General features: G+C 44.5%; 1 protein-coding gene across 1 annotated transcript; it reads right to left on the reverse strand.

Annotated features, from left to right (window-relative positions):
* Positions 1-7,108: 7,108 nt before the first annotated feature.
* Positions 7,109-22,693, reverse strand: DIPK1C (divergent protein kinase domain 1C). The gene is made up of 4 exons (XM_065399975.1): positions 22,323-22,693; positions 16,151-16,828; positions 8,563-8,727; positions 7,109-7,420 (listed from the first exon to the last, which is right to left on the reverse strand). Exons 1-4 carry the CDS (start codon positions 22,503-22,505, stop codon positions 7,199-7,201), a joined length of 1,248 nt encoding a protein of 415 aa, XP_065256047.1. The 5' UTR covers positions 22,506-22,693; the 3' UTR covers positions 7,109-7,198.
* Positions 22,694-23,241: the final 548 nt, after the last annotated feature.

The following is a 23,241-nucleotide window of genomic DNA, read 5'->3' on the forward strand; positions in this document are numbered from 1 at the left end:
ACACCCAGTACTTCATCCAACTAAAGGACAAGGGAGGAAGAGGGGAAGGGGAATGAGGGGTAGCTCTCAAGCAACCAGGTCATGGGTAGTCACACTCAATGGTTGGAGCAGCAATCAGCACCAAAGGTCAGGACCAGGTTACCTAGAATGAGGCAGGGACAGGACTAGAAACGAGCAGACGAGCCATGAGCAAATGCTTTGAGCAGCCACTGGACTTAAGCACCAGACTGCTGACTCTTCCAATCAATCAGGCAATGTAGCCAATTGGGTAGCCTACTACAGGCCAGCTGCGCTCATTAGGTAGCCTGGAGACTGGCTCTGCTTCCAGACTGGCTATGCTGCAGGTGCTGATTCCTGATAGTAGCAATATGCTAATTGTGGCATACTGCCTTACTTGGACTCCTTTTGGAGTAGCGTAGCTATGTGCTGCCTCTTGCATAAGGCTATGAGCTGAAAGGAAAGGACGATCTGGCCTGTAACACGCCATGTAATTTAAACTAGATGATTATCCACATAACTCCTACCTTTTTCTCTTAAATATATGGAACTTGATCCTGTTGTCACACTGCCCTCACACTGATGTAAATCAGGAGTAAATAAAGTCAAAGAGTAGTTACACCAGTGTAGAGTGAGATCAAAGTCAAGCCTAAACGCTGGATTTTCTCCCATGTGTCACACGTGACTTAATACATGTATTTATACAAAAGAAAGATCATACAAATAGGATAAAGTGAGCCTGAGGATATGGCCCAGGGTATTTAATGCAATTTCTATTTTATAGGTATTTCTATAGTGCTTATCACTATACGATCTGAACCTTGGCTTCATTTCTTTAGTTTTAAGGGCAATGGGTGTATACACAGTTTACTTGCATTATGTGAAGCCTGTTCAGTGATATTACATTGGCCTAATTTAATACAATTCATCTGATATTTTGAGAGTGTTTTGATAATGACATTTGTTGGATCTAAGTCTACTATTTTACACCTCTGAAAACCGTGATGCAAGTGGGTTTTCACAGGTGTAAAAGAGCTGAATTTGGCTGAGTATATCTCATTATTACTGTTCATTTGTCATGATTTATATTCAATATTTTATGTTCTTGTAGCCATTATAAATCGCATTTTAAATATGTTTATTAACCACACTAGGGAAAATGAAAGTATTGCAGCTTTATAGATATCCGCTATCCTGCTGTTTTTATGGAGTTACTGTAAGTGTGTGCTGTGCTTGCATCATAGGAATTAACTTCCTTTGATTACTTGTATGTTGAAGGTAGAAGATGGAGGCCAGGGTTATATAGCTCTTTAGAGATTTTCTCCTGAGAGTGGTTCTGTTTTCCCTCATCTATACAGCATAACATACAAGAACTTGGTGAAGAGTCAGTTGTAGTCTTAATTCTTGGGAAAGAGCTGCTATATACACATCTTCCATAGCATTCATTTGCACATACATAATATTGGGTCAAATGGGAAATATCTGTATTTCTATTTTGTAACTCCTCTCCTGGGTTGATGGCCCTACAAGAGGGTTTAGAGTAGAACATAGACTATAGAGGCCAGCTTGTCAGAAGTCAACAAGGTGGGTGGGTGCTCAGCCCTTCTGCTCATCAGGCCCTAGATCCATGTAGTGTATATGTAGCCATTGATAGCTGTCCATGGGTAATTCTAAAAGAGCAGAATAGTGTTTTTAATAACTATGGACCTGGGAGACAGACTTAATTCTTTGGAAACTGTGTATATATCCTCTTATGCAGTTATTTTGTCACTATTGTGGAAAATGGCAATGTTCTAAGGGTTAACACACACAGCCACTTTTTCTAAGCTTAACAAAATTGGTAGCCAGTGAAGAGATTTCAAAATCAGGTTTTGAAAGAACCTGACTCTATTAGGAAATTGGGATGTAGAATTCTGTATCAGATGCCATTTTTTAATAGCACAAGCTGGAATGCCCCAAAATAAAGTCCACTTAGAAATGAAAAAAACACACCAAAAAAAACAATCATCTTGCATGAACATGCAATTTTGGAGTGGTGAATAACTTTCTCGTGTTTAAATGGAGAAGCAACCCAGTGCTGTTTTTTTAAATTATATAAAACATAGAAGCATAAAATAGACAAGGGTGTGCATGGAGTGGCCAGACAAGTAATTTTTTTTCAGGTATTTGCATCCAGCTGAAATCCCCATTTTTAAAAAAAAATCTACCCTTGCTCTTTTCTGTAACTTAGATGCTGCTGATGTGGGTTTGTGATACATGAAGGGGGTGGGGGGGAGTAGCTCCCCCTGATGGACACCCACCCAGCCAGTCAGTTAGCTGTAAAATCCCTCTTGGTGTCTCTTCTCTGCTTGCTTTACCTGTAAAGGGTTAACAAGCCCACAGGTAAAGCAAGCAGGGAACAGACACCATGGCTGGCTGGGTGTCCATCAAAGGGAGCTTACCCCCCCCCCACCCACCCTTCATGTATCACAGGGTTATAGAAATAAGGCAGATTCATGTTTGTGTAGGGTCTGGGAAAGTGAGTTTAATAAATTAAGGGGAAATGAGAGAGGTCTAGCCTGTGTTTTTCCATGTAAATTAACTACACCAGGCAATCTAACTGAAATGTTCCAGTGATGTTTTGCTTACAAGGTAAATTCCTTAGGGCAGGGACTGTCTTTCTGCATAGTGTTTGTCCAGCACCTAGCACCAGTGGAGTCCTGGTCTATGACTGGGGCTCCTAGGTGCTCCTGGTAGAACAAATCATGAATAACCAGGTGTCAAGTTTTCAGCCACTGGCTAATCAAATCCCTAGTGATTTTGCAATATCATCTGTGATGTGGCAGTTAAATAACAAGGTACATATATGGTACCTCTATAAGAACCCATAATGAACTTGAGAAAATTTGGTCCTTACCTGCTATAGAATTAACCGTGGAGAAATCATGACCAACTTAAGCAAGATGGGAGTTATGTTTCTAACTCGGTTATAGTTCTAACTCATAAGGAAGGAGCAAGGAAAAATGAGCGGTATTCATAATATACTTTTGGATTATATGCATTTTAAAAGCACTAGCAGCAGATACTTTTGAAATGCATTGGATCATATGCACATCATCCTGGCAGCCTTCACCATTTATCATACCCAATTTGGTGTTTAAAAATTAATCACAGAGTTTAAAAGGATCAGATCACTCACTCTGCTCTTCAGGGGTCCAAGCCTGGATAAGATTATAATGCATCAACACTTAAAAAAGTACACGGTTATATAGAATCATATAACTGTAGGATCTCGAGAGGTCATCTAGTTCATGCCCCCGCGCTGCCATCCCTGACAGATGTTTGTCTAACCTGTTCTTTAAAATCTCCAATGATGGGGATTCCACAGCCTCTCACGGTAACCTATTCCAGCACTTAATTGTCCTTCTAGTTAAAAAGTTTTTCATAATCTATAATCTTAAATTTCCCTTGCTGCAGATTAAGCTGTTTACTTCTCGTCCTACCTTTAGTGGCTCTGGAGAACAATAGATCCTCATCCTCTTTGGAACAGCACTTAACATATTTGAAGATTTTCAGGTCCCCCTTCAGAGTTCTTTCTTCAAGACTGAACATGTCCAGTTGGGCTTGATTCTTCATTGTCTTTCAACTTGCATAGCTATTTACACCTATGAGTAGTGGGTATAAAATGCTCCTATTCGATTTGGCTGCATTTTACATTCACTTTGCACAATTGTAAGTGGCTACACAAGGTACAAGCAATGAGAAGGCCTATTTCCCTCCCCTGCCCTGTCCTATGGAGCCACAGGGCCTGGTTTTTCCACTGTCTTGCATCTTCAGTCATTTGCTCTGGTGCAAAGCAAGTGTAAAACACAGTGCAATCCATACTGGCCATTCATGTGAGTGGAAGCACGGTTTCTCACTTTTCACAGATTTAAATGACTTCACAAAGTGCAGGACAATGGAGAATCAGGCCCATTGTGTTCTTACAATCTGTTAGGTTCTCCTAGACTTTCCAATTGCCAGTGAAGGTTTACCAAAGCCTGCTACTTTAGTTTGAGGCAACCTTAAAGCCCTGCCAAGTGCAAATCATCCATTTGCTTTGCTACTCAATATTTTCTGAGGTATTGATTGTTCATGAGGATTGTTCTTTGTAACTTGAAAAGACTAAACAAAACCTAATGAGCTGGGGAAGAATGTGATGAATTAAACTGAGGTCCATGTCAGGTGAAGGTGGCCTACAGCTCAGCCCTCAGCAGGTCAGAAAATGTTCATAGGTGATTTCATTCATTAAACCCTATCAAGGAGAGACAGCCTCCTGGGGAACCAAGTAAGGCTTATTCCAAGATCTTGTTACTGTGTTTTGTTTTAAGATTTAAATAACCATTTCAGCACTTGTTTCGCTCCACTGCACCAAAAGCAAACTTGAGGCTATGAAAAGGAACCCACAATGGTAAATGGTGGCGTGCAATATTGCCACAAAATGTCAAAAATTGATTTTGTTGTTGTTGCTCCTCTATTGTATTTTCTGGATTCAGAAAGAGAGAAGGAAATGATGATAATGGGGAAACCAGTCTGCCATGGGGTCTGTGCTCAGGCTCTCTGCAGCGTTGGGGGGGTGGGGGATGCACAATAAGCTGCTATTGATCTTTCTAGGTCCATCATTGCCTTTTGCTGTGAAATACTGGCGGTTTTGTTGGTGGGAAGTGTAACAAATCTGTGGCTACTTATGGGGCCTGATCCAGCTCCCATAGTTGGGTCAGGGCAAAGATCTCTACTGCACACATGCAGCATGGGTAACAGAGCTCTCTATCCTAGTCCAAAAAGCTCCACAGCCCTGTGCCATTTGAGCTAACAGTTTTCTGCTCCCATCCCCATTTCTTAGAAGAAAGGCACTTTACCTTGGCCAATTGCGAGAGGGCAGCATTATACATGGAGCCAACCAGAAGCTGAGCTGTATTTTTTTTTTAATCTATTTTTCCCTGACTTTTCCTTCGTCCCTTTTTCCACCTTCTTTCTATTTATGGTACTTGTCTGGCCCCCTTTACATAAGATCTGACCACCTCACAATCTTTAATGCATTTGTCTTGCAGTTGTCTCTCTTTGATTCAGTTCAGTGATTTCAGAGTCCATCCTATTTGATTTTGTTTCTCCTCAATCAGTTTCATTACATTTTCTAATGACATCATGGGTGGCCTGGGCTTTTTGGTACATTTCCTACTTTAGCTGAGGATTATTATTTTTTAAAATGTCTGTTTGATCTCTTAGAAAAAATTGTGGATTAAGCAAAGTTTTACCAGCCAAGGTTTTCTGAGTTCTAATCCTGGCTCAGTTCCCTGGCCTTGCCCTGGGCAAGTTCTTTAACCTCATTCTCTCTGGTGTAAAACCTAACATAATTTGAAACACTACTTAGGACTTACATGATTTAGCACCTAGTATAGACAGGATTTAACACCCTTCTGAACATGTTAGCTGGTCATGAGGAATCCTAGACTTCTCCTAACCACCTAACACATTTTTAGGTGCTAAGAGGTGTTTAAAATCACGTGAGCTAACACTCTTTAAAAAGAACACCTATTTACTAGCTAGACAAGGCCTATGGATAAAATAGTTCAGCTGGCAAGCTTCAGGGCTGTTGTGAAGACTAATGTTTGTAAAGCAGTTTCAAAGAGGAAAAATACTGGGGTGTACATCTATCCCACATTAGCCTGCTGTGCATTAAGGGTGTGTCTACACTTAACACGCTGTAGTGGCACAGCTGCTGCAACATTGTAATGCTTCAGTGTAGACCTAACAGCGATGGGAGGGGTTCTCCTATCACTGTAGATAATCCACCTCCCCGAGAGGCAGTAACTAGGTTGACAAAAGAATTCTTCCTGTCTACACCGGGGGGTTAGGTCAGCTTAACTACATCTCTCAGGAGTGCCTCTTTTACTTTTCAGTATAAACAGCCCTCAAAGTGTTCATATAGACAAGCCCCAAGTGCTATTATATGCTCCTAACCCAGCACTGCCAGATTCAAAACTAGAGAGTCCCATCTGATGATATTTTAGTAAAAAATGTGAAATGTTTGTTTTTGAAGGATTCTGCCTCATTTATGCAGTCCCATAATCTGCCAGCAATGGCAGACAGGCATAGCACCAGTATAAAACTGAGACAGCTTCTAAACTTGTCTGTTAGACTCTCCACAGCTAGAGAACTTTGGAAATCAGCATTAAGTCCCTAATCCTGCAATCCCTGTTCATGTAACTGGTCCCATTGACTGCAGATCATGACTTCTCATGCAAAATTCCTTTTGTTACTAAAATATCACCATAAAGCCAAAAAAAATTTGCACGTACTAAATAAAAGCCATCAGTATTCCCTGCTCTTTTCCACAATCCCTTCCATGATTGTGAAGGGAAGGAAATGATACGCTACACTGTGGCCTGCTAACGTGTCCCATCTACCTCTCCCAAAATGAGATAAACTAAACCAGAAAAGAAATAAGAGTGTTCACATGAGGAATTATACCAGTATAACTATAGCAGTATAATTTTACCACTATGATTATGTTGGTAAATTTCTCTGTTTAGACAATCCCTAAGCATCTTGATGTATTTTCTTTCAGCAGTGTCGGCGAGGGGTCTAGTTGCATAAAATAAAGAAAGGCAATGCCTTTGAGATCAGCAGCAGCAGAAGTCTATACAAAAGCAGCCATGTGTCTTCCCTACTGGCAGAAGCTGACTGTTTGTGCAGAGTACTCTGTCCTGAACCCTGCCTACCAGTCCCTCACTCTGTGGTGAAATAAAAGGACACCTCGTGCCTCTCTTTTAAATTAATAATAGTTCTGCTAAGCATTTACACCTTTCATTTTCAAAACACCATCCAGAGATAAATATCTCATCAGCCTGGGGTCAGCTCTCAGATGGATGTTTTTTCTGCAGGAGACCACAACTCTATGGGCAACCAATGGCAGAATGTCACGGGGGAGAGCCAATGTGACTTCAAAAAGCCAAGCAAGAATAGTGTCCATATAATGTAAAACAATTTCACACCTCAGAGGGGATTAATAACATTCACTGCATCTTCAATCATGAGTTTCATTTTCATAGTAAAAAAAATAAGCTATACACTGTAAAAAATAATACAATGGATAGGGGCAGGGAGAGAGAGAGAGAGAGAGAGAGAGACTGCTGGCAGTGATGATTATTATATATCATCGTTACCATTGGTTTTCACCAGGCTAACCATCTGCTTTTTGAAGTTCTCTTTGACTGGCTTGCAGCAAATGGTATAACTCAGACAGAGAATGCAGAGACGTTTGCTGGTGTTGTGTCAAGTCCTTGGGCTCTGGTTTGGCACATTCATGAACAGCCTTTTGCAACTGCAACTGCAGAGGGAAGGAAATTGTGGGTCCCCTGAGATTTGGAGAAAACCAGTGACGGAATATTTTGTCACAGATGACCTGTGAAAAGGTAAAAGAGCAGATTGTCTTTCCAGAGCTGCAAATAAGACACTTGTGCCTCTTGGTGACTGTAAGCTGTACAAGCTATCTTGTCTCTAACACTGATAAGAGCAAAGCATAGTGCACGAGGCACTCTACAAGCTTGTCCCCGGCCATTCTACTCAACCCTCATTGACTGTACCTATCCATTACCAGCATGGGCCTCCCTGTGTAGCTGAGCTGTATTTGGTAGATTTGTAATGTAAGATATGGGCAAATGTCCACTAAGGATCAGGTGGAGGACACCTAACTCATTTCACTTGTGACCTAATAGCAAACTGAACAGGGATTGCTAAACTCCACAGGATAGGGACTGCCTTTATTGGTGTCTTGTATTACCATTTTGCCTCTGTTATTATTAGTTATTGAGCACCGACAAGGTACAAGACCACTACATGCTGTAGCTCCCATCATAGTTCCTCTTATCTTTCAAAACAAATTGTGCAGATAAATAATTTTTCTCTGCCCATAATCAGCCCAGTTTCCAGTAGACACTGCCTAAAGTGGAGACCAAGGCCCAGATTCTCCAAGGCTGCTTTGTTCTGTTATGTAGAGCAGTGGCCTGAACAAGCCAGAGATTCCCAGTGGAGAATTCTCCCTGTTACTTCACCCACTCCTGCATTCCAAGCACAACAAGGGAAAAGCAGGCAGGAAGAATGTAGCACAGCTGAGCTCTGCTACCCCTGATCCTCTGCTGGCGTTGTCAGCAGGGTAAGTTAGAGCAGAACGCCTTGCTCCAGGGCCAGCTGCCCTTGAATCAAGAAGCTGGAGCCCTGGAGCCTCCCCCTCCCTACTAGATCTGTGCACAGCTTAGATTTGTAGAGAATTGGGCCCATAAATCCCACATTTCTTACATGCAGGTAGACATTACACATGCAGAAAGGGAACGGTGAATGTTAGGGCCAGCTTGCATGCACAGAGATGGGTTTATACATGTAACTTAGGCAGCCACTTTTGAAAACTGGGTTTGATGAATGTACATCAAACATACTTGTCTAGACCTCGCCCAGCTCTAGTTCATGCCATATGTTTTATTCTTTAGCTGCCTCTGACTGGTCTTTTTAAAAAGGAAATGTACACATAATAAATCTGTAGCTACTCACTTGCAGGTTGTTGTTGGCCCTCTCTGCCCCACATTTTCTGATTCTCAGGTCACACTTTGAAAAGCAATCGAAAAAATTACAGTCTTCATCTTCTGTGCAATTCTGTTCAAGGATGTCCCTCATTTTAGGTTCAAAAAAGGCCATATCCACATCAATGGCGACCACCTGTGATCAAATAAACACATCAAAAGTGACACATGCACTGGGATGTAACTGTTCAGTGTAGGGTGACCAGATGTCATGTTTATAAAGGGACAGTCCTGTATTTAAGCCCTCCTGCAAGTGTACCGACTTTTTCTTAAAAACAGGCAAATTGTCCTGTATTTTCTGTCTTCCCTCATCCCCCCATCAGTATTGGTGGGTCCTGCTGCTGGCTGGATCCTGCTCGCCAGCCACCCGTCCACCAGCAGTGCGTGGAAGAGTCCAGTGGCCGATGATGGGGATGGGTGTGAAAGGCTGGTGGTGGGGTGAAGATGCAGTGCGTGGGGCCGGCCGCTCCCCCACTGGTCTGTCAGCGCAGCCTCCGCTGCATGCCAGCTCTCGGCCAGCAGGGCCCCATCCCATTTCCAGCTTGAACTGGCTGTGCACTGCGAGCTGCGGTGGCTGGTGAGCGTGGGGAGGCACCAGACGGCGGCTGGTTACGTGTTGTCTCTGCTGCCCACCCATCAGCCCTTTACGTGCTCCCCCTCTCACTGTCCTCTCCCTGCTTTGCCCCTTCACAATTCCTCCCAACCCCGCTGCTCCTTCATACCCCCTCCCCCCAGTGGGGCACATCCCGCTCACAGTACTGTGCAGAGAACCAGTGCCTGGTCGGAGCATATTCATCTCACCAACAGCCTGGCCGGCAGGCTCCTTCCTTCCCCTACTGACTCTGGCTGGGCCGGCACCCCGGGAAAGCCAAAGACCCTCTGGCCCAGGGTACTGGCCAGGAGGAGCCAAGCCCTGCCTGTGCCAAAGCCCCGCACAGCATTGGCACAGGGAAGCCTCTCCGCCCCTCAGCTAAGCTCTGGAGTAGTGGGGGGTAAGTGATTTTCAGCCTGTTCACGCCCAGAACCTGCAAGCTCCACAGCAGCCCCTTGGGCAGGGGCTTAGTACCCTCTTCACACACACACCCCAACCTGCGTCCTGCCCCCAGGGAGTGCAGGGCTGCTCCGTCCCCTAGGCACCCTCCCCTGCTGAGCCACGTCTCTCTGGCCAGGTTTGCTGAAGCCCCTGCAGTCAGGTTCCCTGGGCCCTGTTGCACAAAGCATCCTTAGGGCTTAACCCCTTCCTACCCGCGCTGTAGCCAGGGGACAGGAGGACACTGGGTTATGTCAATGGCCAGCAGCAGCCTGGAAGTGTTAGCTGCCTTTCGACACTGTGCGGGCAGGAAGGGACAAGCTGCTTCCAGACACATGGGGGGGCGGGGGAGGGGGAAGAAGAGATGAGCTCTGCAAAGACACGGGCCAGGTCATCCATTCTCCCCCCTCCTCCCTTGTGGCTGGAAGCAGCTCCCATCCCTTCCAGGGGCGGCTCTATGTTTTTTGCCGCCCCAAGCACGGCAGGCAGGTGGCTTTCGGTGGCGTGCCTGCGGGCGGTCCGCTGGTCACGCGGATTCGGCGGCATGCCTGCGGGAGGTCCGCCGGTGCCGCGCCATTGGCGTCCCTGCCGCCAAATTGCTGCCAAAGCCGCGGGACCGGCGGACCTCCCGCAGGCATGCCGCCGAAAGCCACCTGACTGCCACCCTCACAGCGACCGGCAGGCCGCCCCCCGCGGCTTGCCGCCCCAGGCACGCACTTGCTGCGCTGGTGCCTGGAGCCGCCCCTGATCCTTTCCCTCCCGAACAGTGCCAAAAGGCTGCTGCTGGCCACATTCTGGTGTCAACCCTGGCAGAAATCTGGGGAGGAGGGGCATGTGACCCTTCCTTCTCTCCCTCCCCCCCCAGCATGTTGCCTTGAGGAGATACGGTGCCAGGTACCAGGAGAGGCAGGTCCGTCCCAGGGATCCAGCCAGGCATGGAGGGCGGAGAGCACCGGGCAGGGACAGTCAGGTTGTCGATCACCCGCCCATGAGAGAGAGGTGTACGGGAGTGTGTGTGTGTCACCTCTCCCCGTGTGTGGCTGTGTGGGGTAGGGGTGTATGTGTCACCCCTCCCCGTGTGAACTAGGGATGTAAAAGGTTAACCGGTAAGCAATAGTCTTACCAGTTAACCCACCTTAATCATTAACCCCAGGCCAGCTGACCCCAGCGGCCCCGCACTGGTTGGAGCGGGCCCAGCCGCGCTGCCCGGCCGGAGCGGCCCCAGCCGGAACAGACCCAGACCCAGCCACGCCAGCCGGTGAGATTGGCCCCAGCTGCTTAATCAGTTAACCGTTTAAATGACATATTTTTAATTGTTTAAATAATTAACTTTTTAAATGGTATTTACATCCCTAGTGTGAACCCTAAAGCCTTAAAGATAAGAAGGTAAATATAAAGAATCCAACTACGTAGTATTTCTTTTGAACAGGTGCTCAGTCAACTTGATGTTAATTTGAATGTTTGTACTGCATAATTCTGATTGATTGCCGTTGAACTTGCTTGAGCACGAGTAATTTTACCAGGTGTCCCATATTCAGCATAGGGAAATATGGTCACCCTAGTTCAGTGTCACGTTGCTGCTATCGTTCCCTCAAAAAGCAGCAGCTGCTGACCAAGTGATTCTAGTGTCCTCACAATAGAGAATTAGAATCAGAAGGAAATGGGAGGGCTAGTCTGGTTACTAGGGCACTGGCTTAAGCCTTGGAATCCTTGGGTTCAAGTCCCTGCTCTGCCACAGACTCCCTCTGTGACATTGGGCAAGTCACTTAGCCAGTCTGCACCTCAATCCCCATTTAAAATGAGATGATAGCACTTCCTGACCTCCCAGGGGTGTTGTGAGGAGAAAATACATTAAAGGTTATGAGGTGCTCCCAAACTGTTGGGGTCACATGAGTACCTGTGATAAACTAGTTTTCTGTTATCAGATGGGCAGCAAGAGTCCTGTAAATATAATTGTTTTTAACAAGAACAGCCAATATATAAGATATCTGGCTAACAGAAAAACACTTTAAAGTCAATGAGTAAAATTCCTCTCTGGGGTGAGTGGGCCCAACTTCACTTAGCTAACAGTAGTAACAGTAATGATAACCCAGTGTCACTTCCTCTTCTATGTGCTATTTGCAGAGGGGAGCTCTGTGATATGCAGGGGATACCTGCTCCTTGAATAGGCATTCATGTCATCAAGTGACATTCATGGTTCTCCCTCTGCTTATCTAGAAATATATCCATCAGTGTTCCACATTTGGTTGATGGTCAGCAGAGAGAATAAGGACTAAATGGATCTGAAGCCTAAATTAGCATCTGACCTCTAGAGCAGGGGTTCTCAACCTTTTTCTTTCTGAGGTCCCCCCAACATGCTATAAAAACTCCAAGGCCCACCTGTGCCACAACAACTGTTTTTCTGCATATAAAAGCCAGTCGGCATTGGGGGGTAGCAAGCAGGGCAATTGCCCGGTGCCGCACGCCACAGGGGGCCCCACAAAGCTAAGTTGCTCAGGATTCGACTTCAGCACCAGGTGGCGGGGCTAGGGACCCCAGGCTTCAGCCCCTTGTAGTGGGGCTTCAGCTTTCTGTCCTAGGACCCAGCAAGTCTAATGCCAGCCCTGCTTGGCAGCCCCCCTGAAACTTGCTCGTGGCCCCCCAGGGGGCCCCGGACCCTTGGTTGAGAATCACTGCTCTGGTTCAGGCTTAAGAAATATTGGACGTGCAATGCAAAAAGGACCGAACTGCTTATGCAGGGGTTTGATTCATAACTGTCATGTAGGTAGAAGATTTTAGTCTCCAGGATTGTCAATATAACCCCTTTTACTTAAAAATTACAAAAATAAAGAAGGGGAGAAGGAAAGCCATCTATGTGATCACAGCTGCTTGCTATGGCACGTACAGTGTGGGCAGTGAAGTGAAAATAGTCTCACCTCAGTGCTGTGAATGCTGTGAGTTACATTAAACCTTAACATCTAACAATGTAAACCTTCACTCAGAGAAGCCCACCTGTTACAGATGAAGTAAATTGGTATAGATGGAAATGTCTGGAAAATGGACAAAGCACAGCTATTTGCAATAACTCTGTGGAGAGCTTTAATTATAGAACTAAGCCTCCCAAATAGCAGCAGAGCTGAAATGTGTGGTTGAATGACAGCTGGAATGACCCCAGGAATTTTAGATGTATGCACCTGGCAAAAGGCCAAATGGACTTTCCAAACCAAAGTCAAGGATAGGTCCTAATTTTTGCAATTTTTTTCCCATGAGGGGAGCTCAGATCTTGGAGAAACTAAACACACCTTTTTAACTCCAAGTATCTTTAAGCTTCTTAGAAAGCTTGATAAGAGTGATGTACCCTGGGGAATTTCACAAGTTCATGCAGGTAAATATCAGAAATATGTCTACTTTCTTAGTGTCGGTAGTGCCTTGTCCCTGCTGTAGTTTCACTCTTAAATTCTATTGGGAAAACATTGTTATTTTTGTTCACAGGTGAAGTGGGCCAGATCCTCATGTCTGGCCAAACCGTGCTTGATGCAGGACCCAGGGCAATGGCCCTCCGGGTCCTGAGGGAAGTCAGGAGCCAATTTGTCCCCTGGCATAAATTAAAGCTGCCTCAGAGCTGTTGTAACCTATGCTGGCTTGTAGTGGCCTCCCAGGTGCTGGTATGGTGGCAAGCACCACGGGACTGCAACATGCTCCATTCCCCTTCCATTCCCCCACAACATGTTCCCTATACCAAGGGGATGGCAAAGAGATGGCTTCACCATCTCTGTGCCAGCTGAAAATTTCCCTAGCTACTCTATTAGGGCAGCTTTCCAGCTGCTATGCATTGGAGGAGCAGCATAAGGAGGCTGGAGTGAGCGCTGAGGATCTAGCTGGTTATTCTGGAAATGAATCCAGAGGCAGGATTGTTTTGCCCTAGATGTGTTTTTCTGTACACTAGCAGCATCATTTGTTTTCAGTTGGATGGGGATGGAGGTGCGTTCTTCTAGTCTTCTTTTTAATATTATTATTATTATATCATAAAATGCAAGAAATGACAAGATAAAAAATGAATCATAAAATCATAGGAATGGAAAGGACCTGGAGAGGTCATCTAGTCCAGTCCCCTGCACTCATGGCAGGTCTAAGTATTATCTAGACCATCCCTGACAGGTATTTGTCTAACCTATAAGCAAAATGATTGGCTTATAATATCCAGAGAATAATTAGAACATAAAAGGATATCTAAGATTAGCTTATCCAACCCCTTACTCCTGGGAGTTGTCATTACTCTCACAAAGAGACATCGGTTTTGTTCAGATCGCTTGTGTAACAGATAATCTCATTACTAAAAACTTGCAAGTCCAGACCCAAAACCTTTTTCTGATTTACAATTTCAACTTTGACAAGTCCCTCCACTTGGGGGGGAGGGATAGCTCAGTGGTTTGAGCATTGGCCTGCTAAACCCAGGGTTGTGAGTTCAATCCTTGAGGGGGCCACTTAGGGATCTGGGGCAAAATTAGTACTTGGTCCTGCTAGTGAAGGCAGGGGGCTGGACTCAATGACCTTTCAAGGTCCCTTCCAGTTCTAGGAGATAGGATATCTCCATTAATTTATTTTATTTATATTTATTTAATGGGCCAGATCTTGAATCCTGGGATAGCTCAGAAAGGGAGTGCAAAGGTGGCATCAAGTTACCCTCACTTTCTCACAACGTTACTTTTTAGAGAATTCCACTAACCAATACTGATTGACATTGCCAGGCTCCAGAAAGAGCCACGTCCAACTCTCCTCTTCCAGAGGGAGAGTCCTGGCATTGTGGACACCTAGAAGTGTGGAAGTGGAGAAAGGGATAAAGGGAATTTGAACATAGAGATCTTAGTCTCTAGGATTAGCGCAAGAGTCGAGCTAACAAAGTCAGGCTGACACTGACTCTAATAACATGAGACTTGAAGGCCTAGGTGGGTAGAAAGCAAGAAAGCGAATGGGAACAGACAGTAAGAGATACTGTTTTGACCTTGAAATCTCTTGTCCCCTTGACCTTGTGTTAGATAAGAATGGAATGTAGACTGTAGCAGAAATTAATGAGAAAAGTGAGATATCAGGAAGAAATACGTATCACAAAATGCAGCTGTTGCTCATTATTATTGTATGCGAGGAAAGATATAAAAGTTTGCCTTAATTGTTTATCTAACTGAGACCTGCCCCTGTGTACTCTCCCATGCATTTGCAACTGCTCGAAAATAAAGCTGTCTCTGTTGCTTGTTGCCTCAAACTCAGTGAGGACTTGTTTTTCTCTGACAGATGGTAGGAAGGAATCAGGGAGAACCGTCTTTCACTAAAAGGTCTTGTAATGAAAAGTTCTCAATATTCTTTCACTCCTCCTCGGTGAAATCTCTTGTCCCCTGAGCAGATACCAAAACTGACCATGTATGCTCAGTCAGGTCCAATGATAGCACGTGTAGCATTCATGCTGCATCTGACTGAAAAGATGGTAGGCAAAACCTATCCTGAGGAATCTCTATTGTGTCTTCCTCTGCTGAAGTTATGGGATATTTTTAGCTTTTCTCTGAAATTCTCCAACTATTCCCTACTCAACTCCCATATTGCACCTGAATAAACAATAAAAGCTAATTGAAGGGTGAGGGGAAAGCACTGAAATTGCTTTCAACAGCTATAGGCTTAGGTAATATTTGTACAGCAGTTTGAAGATGTAAGTGTTATATGGATGCTTGGTAAGTATTGATATTAGCAGTCATATTTCTGTAAGTATTCTACATTCATTATGAGTGCAGAAATTCCATTGATCTCACTGGAAACTGCATGCATGGTTTGAACACACTATGTATATACAGTGTCTTGAGTGTATGCACTCAATTTCCACTGAAATCAATTGAATTTCTGCAAGCAGAATGAATGCAAAATATGTCCAGAAATGTGATTAACAATACCACTACATTCTAAACATATATAATCCTTCAATCTTAAAGAACAGCTCTACGCTGAAAAGTTGAAAGGTGACTCTGCAAGAATGGCGTCATGCGGTTCCAGATCTATTGCTTTTCAATTGTTTCCAGATCTAATGTGCTCAGGGTAAAAGCACAAAAGATGTTTTTCGCTAACTCTCAGTCCTGCAAACTCAAGCCTTTTCTTGAAATTCACACTGAGTTCTTGCCTTCCTGAGCATCACCCCCAGCAATAGTTTCTGTGGGACTGATTCTGCCCCCTGTGACAGCTCTGCAAAGTCACTTCCTTCAAGTGGTGTCCTCAGTAACACCTGAGCAAGCCTGTTGGGGTTGCACAGGTGTAATTAATTACAATTAAGTAAACAGTTCTTTTCATAATGCACAAGAAAGAACAGAACTCAACTCTCTCTCTTTGCCAGTTTGAGGTTTGCAGGAAATAGTAACAAATAAGTAGCTTTTTAGCACTAAAATATGTGACTAGATTCTCAATGCACTCAGGAAGCAGCTCTGATGACTAGGGGTGGCATTTTTTTCATACGCTCTTTTCAGTTCAGAACTTGATCTTAAACTGTGACAACACAACCGAAGTACTAACTTACCGTGAGATCATTTCTGATAGCAAAATTCTCTGGTTTGATATCGCACAGGTGAAGCCGGTGAGAGAAATCATTATCAAAATGATTCACCATATCTAGGAAGCTGAGTGCAATGTCAGTTATTGCCTTCACCTTGCGTTTAGTGCCAGTGAAGGAGGGACCAACTGCATCCTCCAAAGGAAAAATAGTTTTGTGCCAGGCATGTCCGGCTGTGAGATACTCCACAGCATAGAAGTGGCCACAGGAGCCGATGACCCGTAGGACATGTTTGCTGAAGTCCTGCAGTAGACTGAAGTAGATGTATTCTTCCTGCTGGAGTAAGGACCACATGCTGGCCACTTGTGCTTTCCAATGCAGACCTCTCCTCCTAGTCCATAAGGGTCCCATGGTGTTGTTAGATAATTCCAGACCCAGGACATTTTTGACCTCCAAAGCTACCATCAGCAGAAGCTCTGTCTCAGGAACATCCTGTGTTTCCACTTCATCAAGCAATCTGAGATGCTGGTAGCTAGAGAAGATTTCCTTTTTGGATTTCAAGATGACTGGCTGGCCTTTCCAGTCCGCCTGGATGACCTTCTTACCTCTGTCGTAGTAAAGGCACTGTTTGTACACCAGCTTCTGTGCCACGCACAAGTCTTCACAAAGGTCGCCAGTCAGGGCTCCTTTGCTGTAGTCAAGACACTAGAGCAAAGGAAGAAAACAGTTCACAGCAGAAGAATAGTCTAGGAGCATTTCAGGGAGAAAAGGAGCAAGGGTCATCTCAGTTACAGTGTGACAAACACCATATTTAGACTCTAAGGTAACGCTGTGATTTTTCAAATGTGCCTGGAGATCACTTCAAAGGAGTGATTCTTATGACAGTAGAGGGACTGTTTTTTCTCTGGCCAGGTAAAGGGCTAGCATAGAAGACCTACAATACTAGGTGTTTGCCATCTCTAATATCTATGCGTCAGATTTTGATACCTTTGTCGACACCCCAGGCTAATTTACATAGCCCTATCTGAGTTATGGCAGTCTGTCCTCATCTCCTTATGGGTGGCAGCACTGCCCAGAATCTCCACAGCACTATGTGCCTCTGCCCTACCCCCAATCTGCCCCTCCCAGCCCAGCCACGCTCCCAAATAACCTCTGCTTCAGGGCTCATGAGGGACTGGGGTACTCAGAAGATGGCCTGTGGCTAGCATCCTCAGTTCCTGCACTGGGGGAATTCTCCTCCAACTGGATCTGGGGCTTTTACAGCCCCTTATACTGCTCTGTCTCTTTTACTGTAAATTTCACGTGAAGATCTTATTCCATGTGAAATCCCATCAAAGTCAATGGGACTATTTGTAAACTGAGTTACTACCCAATATGAAAAAGGGTTTCTTCCCCCCAATAATATAAGATAGGTGACAGCAGCAGATACAGTCTATGGAGCCCAGAATATGCAGGTTTTTTTTAAATATATAAATATAAATATATTTATTCATTCTGTAAGCCAGAAAGGCTTCTTCAGTTAAGGTCTGTCAGGCAAATTAACATGCTTTAAAATGTATGGACGTACATATCAGATATCCTTAGGTAATTTTAATGCACTTTGGGTAATCTTGATTTAAAAAACCCAGGGAAATTGCTTCTTGATCATTGTGTGGTCATTACAAATGCATGAAAGAACTAAAAGGATACCTCCCCCCCCCATAATTGTTTCCATTCCTCCACTTCTAGACATATAGACAGCTTACATACTTTTGCGTCCATTCAGAACTTCCAGAAGTGCAGCTGCAGAGACTGTTGGGGTGGATCAGTGGACAAGATGATCACAGATGTGGGGTGGAGGGAGAATAGTTTGTGTTGATGAAGGAAGCCAAACAGATGGGAGGTGGCTTGATAACATCGGTTGCCCCCATTGCTTTCTGGCATTTGAACTTTTGTTTAAACAAGTAAATTGACACTTCCAACTGTTTAATAGTTGTAAAGACTGCCTGACCAACCTAACTTGTTACTATTTGTTCTGTGTACAGGAAACATGATCATAACATTCGAGTGCTGTTATTTTCTTAAAATAGTATCTGAGGTGTGCACCGGGGTGATGCTAGACGAGGTTGAAAGTTAAATATAAAAAATATATATATATTTTTTTTAAACACTCACCAAAATTGATATTTTATTTTTGTTGTGTAAACATTCCCCAGTTAGCACAGGGAATAACAGTGAACTGGTAACATTGTCAACTGGGGACTTTGGGTATTAGTGGCAGGATGGAATTTTAAGTCCAGTAGTGGTGCAAGGGGTGAATGAAGACGTGATAAACTGGTTATCATACTACATAGTAGCCAGTGATTCTTGTGACATTAGAAGGACAGGTATGACAGGTACCACTTGTGCTCTCGCAGCCTGAAAGAAAATGTTGCATTGATAGATGCCAGAAAGAAGAACCAGGTACACAAACTCTGATGTGCATGTGTATGCCCTGATTTTGTGTCCTCCCATACATATACTGTATATGCATGCAAATCAGGATGGACACATACATTGCAGTCCACGTGCACATAACTTTGGTGACTCCAGAAGTGCATGTGCAATTTTGAAATTCTGGCCTCATTTTTGAGGTATCTAATAACAAGTCATCATTCTCTCTTACAAGTAAGAAACTTACTTTTTCTCTGTTGAAGTAGTTTAATAATTCCTACAATCTGCGACCTTATCTTTAAACAACTCCTAGCAGGAGGGTAACACACCAAAGTCCTTTTATTTTTATTTTTATTTTTATTTTTTTTAAGGAGCCTTAGTATTAGCTGATCAAAGAGCTTTGCTTCCTGAATGTGAAGATCACAGCCTAACACGTACAGTACTACTATTAGGAAACTATAGGTCCCAGTCCTGCAATCAGATCCACGCATCCTGCCTGGAGCCCCATTGACTTCAACAGGGCTCCATGCATCCACAAGAGTCTCATGCATGGATCCAATTGAGGTCTAGAAGAGCTCACACCTAGAAAACCAGCAGTGAGACATGGAAAAACATAGTATGCTTTCCAGTATCTGCTGTAGTTGCTGTATCATTCTTATTGGTATTTCATAAGAACTTGACTATGCAAAATATACAGCCACGTCTACAACCCCCAAACATGGGAGATGAATCCATTCTGTAATGGGGAAGGAATATCTCTAAGTCTATACTTTCTGTGCAACTGAATTGTTGATCTGTGCCTATTAACCTAACATCTGCCAGTCATGCATTCTCCAATTTGATTCTTCTTTATTGAGCTTTCACGGTGTTTCTTAAACCATGGTCCGTAGTGGACTGGGGAGCTGCTAATGTCACAGTGGTGAAATACATCTCAGACTTTGAGCAGTGACATTTCCTGCAAATTGTAGATCAGCTTCAGGAATTAGGGTTTCCAGAGGCTTTTTGCCCAATTTAACTAAAACCATATCAAACAAACCAAAAAATGCCAGGTACCTCTCTGCAATTTTAGAGGGCTTGTCCACATACAGAAGTTGCAGCACTTTAACTTAAATCAGAAACTAAAACAATTTTGGTTAAAAAAGTTCAACCCCTCCTATGAACTGGGTTTATTTATATCTGTTTAAAACTGGTTATATCAGTTTAACTAGCACCTGCAAAGTTACCCATGTAAGCTAACCCAATAAGCCAGGTTTAAATTAGTGTAAAAGAGTCCACACAGTTTTGCACCAATTTAACTAATTTGGTTTAAAATCATACTTTCTGTTACATGAGTGCAACTTTGTGTGTAGATCAGGTCTGAAGCCTCCTGTCTTTCCTGGTGTAAATTCTACTGTGAGCAAGTTTATGGAAGACTCCAAAATCAGAGAAGTCCTACAAGGAGCACAGAAACCAACTGGAAAGTGCTGTAGAGTAATCAGGGTAATGGTGGGGGTCAGGCTGCAGGTAATGAATGGGAGATCAGTAGTAATAAATAAAAAGTCCTACACTTCGGGGTGATGTTTAAAAGATATGCACCACCTACACCCTACTGAAGTGGTGTGCATTTCTTGTGCTTGCCCTCTACACAGGTATGAATTTCACCCTGAGAGAGAAACTAAAAAGCACCACTACAAAATAGAAGGGAACGTAACCAAGGGTACGTCTATACTTACCCGCTGGTTCGGCGGCAAGCAATCGAACTTCTGGGTTCGATTTATTGCGTCTTGTCTGGACGCGATAAATCGAACCCAGAAGTGCTCGCCGTCAACTCTGGTACTCCTGCTCGGCGAGAGGAGTACGCGGAGTCGACGGGGGAGCCTGCCTGCCGTGTCTGGACCGCGGTAAGTTCGAACTAAGGTACGTCGACTTCAGCTACATTATTCACGTAGCTGAAGTTGCGTATCTTAGTTCGAATTGGGGGGTTAGTGTAGACCAGCCCCAAGTATCCTCGCCCATTGGATTACAACAGGTCACTTTCATCTTGTTGCCCACTGAAAACACTGTCCTCATATTATATTTTCCATATCACCAAACATGTCCCATGCTTCAGAAAAAGGATGGGATGGAAGGCTGGGAAAGTGAGTTTTCATGAAAGGAGGATCTCTGCTCACAAAAGGGTTATTCTGTAGCTGAATTGCATTGCCTATAACAGTGAAACCAAGTGTGGTGCTTAGAACATGTACACAGAGCAACTCCCAGCTAACAGAAGGTGAGCTCAGTTCCTACTGGCTCCCCCAGGAAGCTGTTCCTTTTTGGTTCAATTAGAGCCATTGCTTATGGACAATGATGATCCTTTTTCACGTCTTAGCTGGGGAAATGCTCCCATCAAGTTCAGCCAATGGACTGGAGACACCTCTTTGCTATGTGGTTACTTAAGTTCACACTGGTGTCTGGCGAAACACTGGCAGAGACAAGTGTCCAAATGGCTCATCCCTGAAATCTCAGGGCTCAGGCCCTGGGAGGGAAATGTGAATGTAGCTATTGCTGCTTAAAATAAGTTGGCAAGGCTGCTGTGTATAATTAGTCTTCCTTAATTATCTAGAAGGTAGGAAAATTTATGATCATGAGTTGCTTGCTACTATAATAGATTATTTAATTTCCATTTGGATTTTTTTCCACTTAACCCAAGCCTTTACAAAAAAGATCCAGGCTTTTAATTTTAACTCATACTGCTCCACATTTCTTCTCTACAGAATTTCAAATCACCACATTTGACTGAATAGTCTCACATGCTTTCTTGATTTTTTTAAAATAAATATTTTAAAATATCCCCTATCAGGAAAAAAAAAAACAAAGGTGGTGTACCATAGCCTGAAGATGATTTCTGAACCGAATGTGATCTCTGCCTAAAAAGCTTGTCGCGAAATCACCTTATATTTGAATGCATGTGGAATGTTGAAGACCCCTTCTAAAATATTTCAGAAGTATAGCTGCACATATCTCAAACAGCAGCATCTTGGATCAGCTAACCTAAAGGATTGGGCTACCTTGTTTTACAGTACCAACGAAGAGCTGAATATGGTCTGCAGATGTTTTAACTCCCAGAACCTTTACTCCCCTATCTTTTAAAATCCATTAGAAGATGCTTTAGAAATATTTTAGTCCAACCAATTAAGTGCTGTCTTGTTGAATTGACATTACCCTGCTGGGTAGAAGGAGTAAAATGCAGTCAGCATTGTAAAGCCTTTGCAAGTGGTAGCTCTTCAGCCCAATTCCCTTTTTCAGCTGCTTTGCTCTCTCCCTTAAGATTACTCCATCAACCAGAGGTACTCGCCTTTCCCATTAGCACATTCACGGACCTAGTATCGTTGCATCAAACATTCACTGGTTCCCAATACTCTGTATTGCAAAGAACGATGCTTGGAGCATATTTTGCACCAAGTAAAATGAAGACATTCAAATATCATAATGACAAGGAAATACTATGAGTTTAAAAAATAGTCATTAAAAACTCGGGACGTTTTACGCGTTGCCTTTTTAAACCCCTGAGTGCAAGAACTGAGGCATCGTCCGTGGGCTCCATTCTCCCCCCGCTTCTCCTATTTAATGAGAGAGAAATGGAAACAGACTCAGGGATCTTAAAGGGGATATGTGTGTGGGGGGGGGGGGATCACACCGACTGTGCAGGGGGATCAATGAGCAAAGTGGCCTCCTAGGGCCCTGGCGCTGACCGCGGCGTGTCACTCGCTGTGCTGCTGACCTGGTACTTGCCATGCCAGCCTCACTCTGCAAGCGCGCGGGGACATACCAGCCTCGCCAGGATCCTGTGGCTTTTCTCGTCCGTGCAGCGCTCGGAGAAGACGCTCCTGTGGACAAGGAAGAGGAACGTGCTGCCCAGCAGCCAGCAGGCAGCCCAGCAGAGGAAGAACAGGAGCGTGCATCTCCTCCAGATCTTCAGCCTCAGCCGCTTGAAGCCAAAGACGCCCCTCATGGTCCGTCCTGGCTGGGGCGGCTTCACACACTGCAGCCGGTGCAGCAGCCAGAGGCAGGAGGGGGCTCCATGGAGATCAGCGTCGCTCCCACTTGTTCGGATCTGTCACTGGAGCCATTGCAAGAAAGCAAATAAACCCCCCGGACGTTACTCGCTCAGTGGCCCGATCTGCCTCGTCCATGGGCAGTGGCTGGCAAATGACAAAGTGCTCGCCGAGCAGCAGCAGCATGCGTGTGTCATCCCCGCGGGGCGAGCTCCTAACTGGGCTCTCTGTGATGGGAGCCCTGCACTGCATGGAAGTTACTCCCACTCTGTCCCTTGCACGGACTGATGCTTTTGCAAGAAGCCTGAGCTCTCCTTTTGAACTGAAGCCACGTAGTTCCGCCTCTTTTGTCTGCTGTGTCCTGTGTCAACCAACCCTCCTACTGGAGTTACTAGGCAGCTTCCCCCTCCCCCCCCCCCCGCCCTTTCTCCCGAAGTTTCACACACAAGAATAAAAGGGGGTTTGAAGCCTGGATTAGAGCGGCTCTGTGAATCTTTTTAATGCTGGTGGCGGCTTGACACTTTTAAGAGACAGCCCGAAGATGGATGGCCCATCTGCATGAAGCGTCTCTAGTGAAAGGGGGACAAAAGTTGATTATTGAAGAATAATTTATGCTGTTTGAGTCCCTCTGAGGTTTACTACCCACAGGGGGAAACAGCAAAAGCAACCCAAGTGCCCACTTACAAATGCAAG

The sequence above is a fragment of the Emys orbicularis genome, chromosome 2 (genome assembly GCF_028017835.1).
Source record: "Emys orbicularis isolate rEmyOrb1 chromosome 2, rEmyOrb1.hap1, whole genome shotgun sequence".
NCBI lineage: Eukaryota > Metazoa > Chordata > Testudines > Emydidae > Emys > Emys orbicularis.

Excerpts from the sequence above, each read along its gene's own strand:
- DIPK1C (XM_065399975.1), bottom strand. The coding sequence starts at position 22,505 with ATGAGGGGCGTCTTTGGCTTCAAGCGGCTGAGGCTGAAGATCTGGAGG. Across the intron at positions 16,829-22,322 it reads ACAGGATCCTGGCGAGGCTG|TGTCTTGACTACAGCAAAGG; the intron begins GTATGTCCCCGC and ends CCTTTGCTCTAG. Across the intron at positions 7,421-8,562 it reads GGGCCAACAACAACCTGCAA|GTCATCTGTGACAAAATATT; the intron begins GTGAGTAGCTAC and ends ACCTTTTCACAG.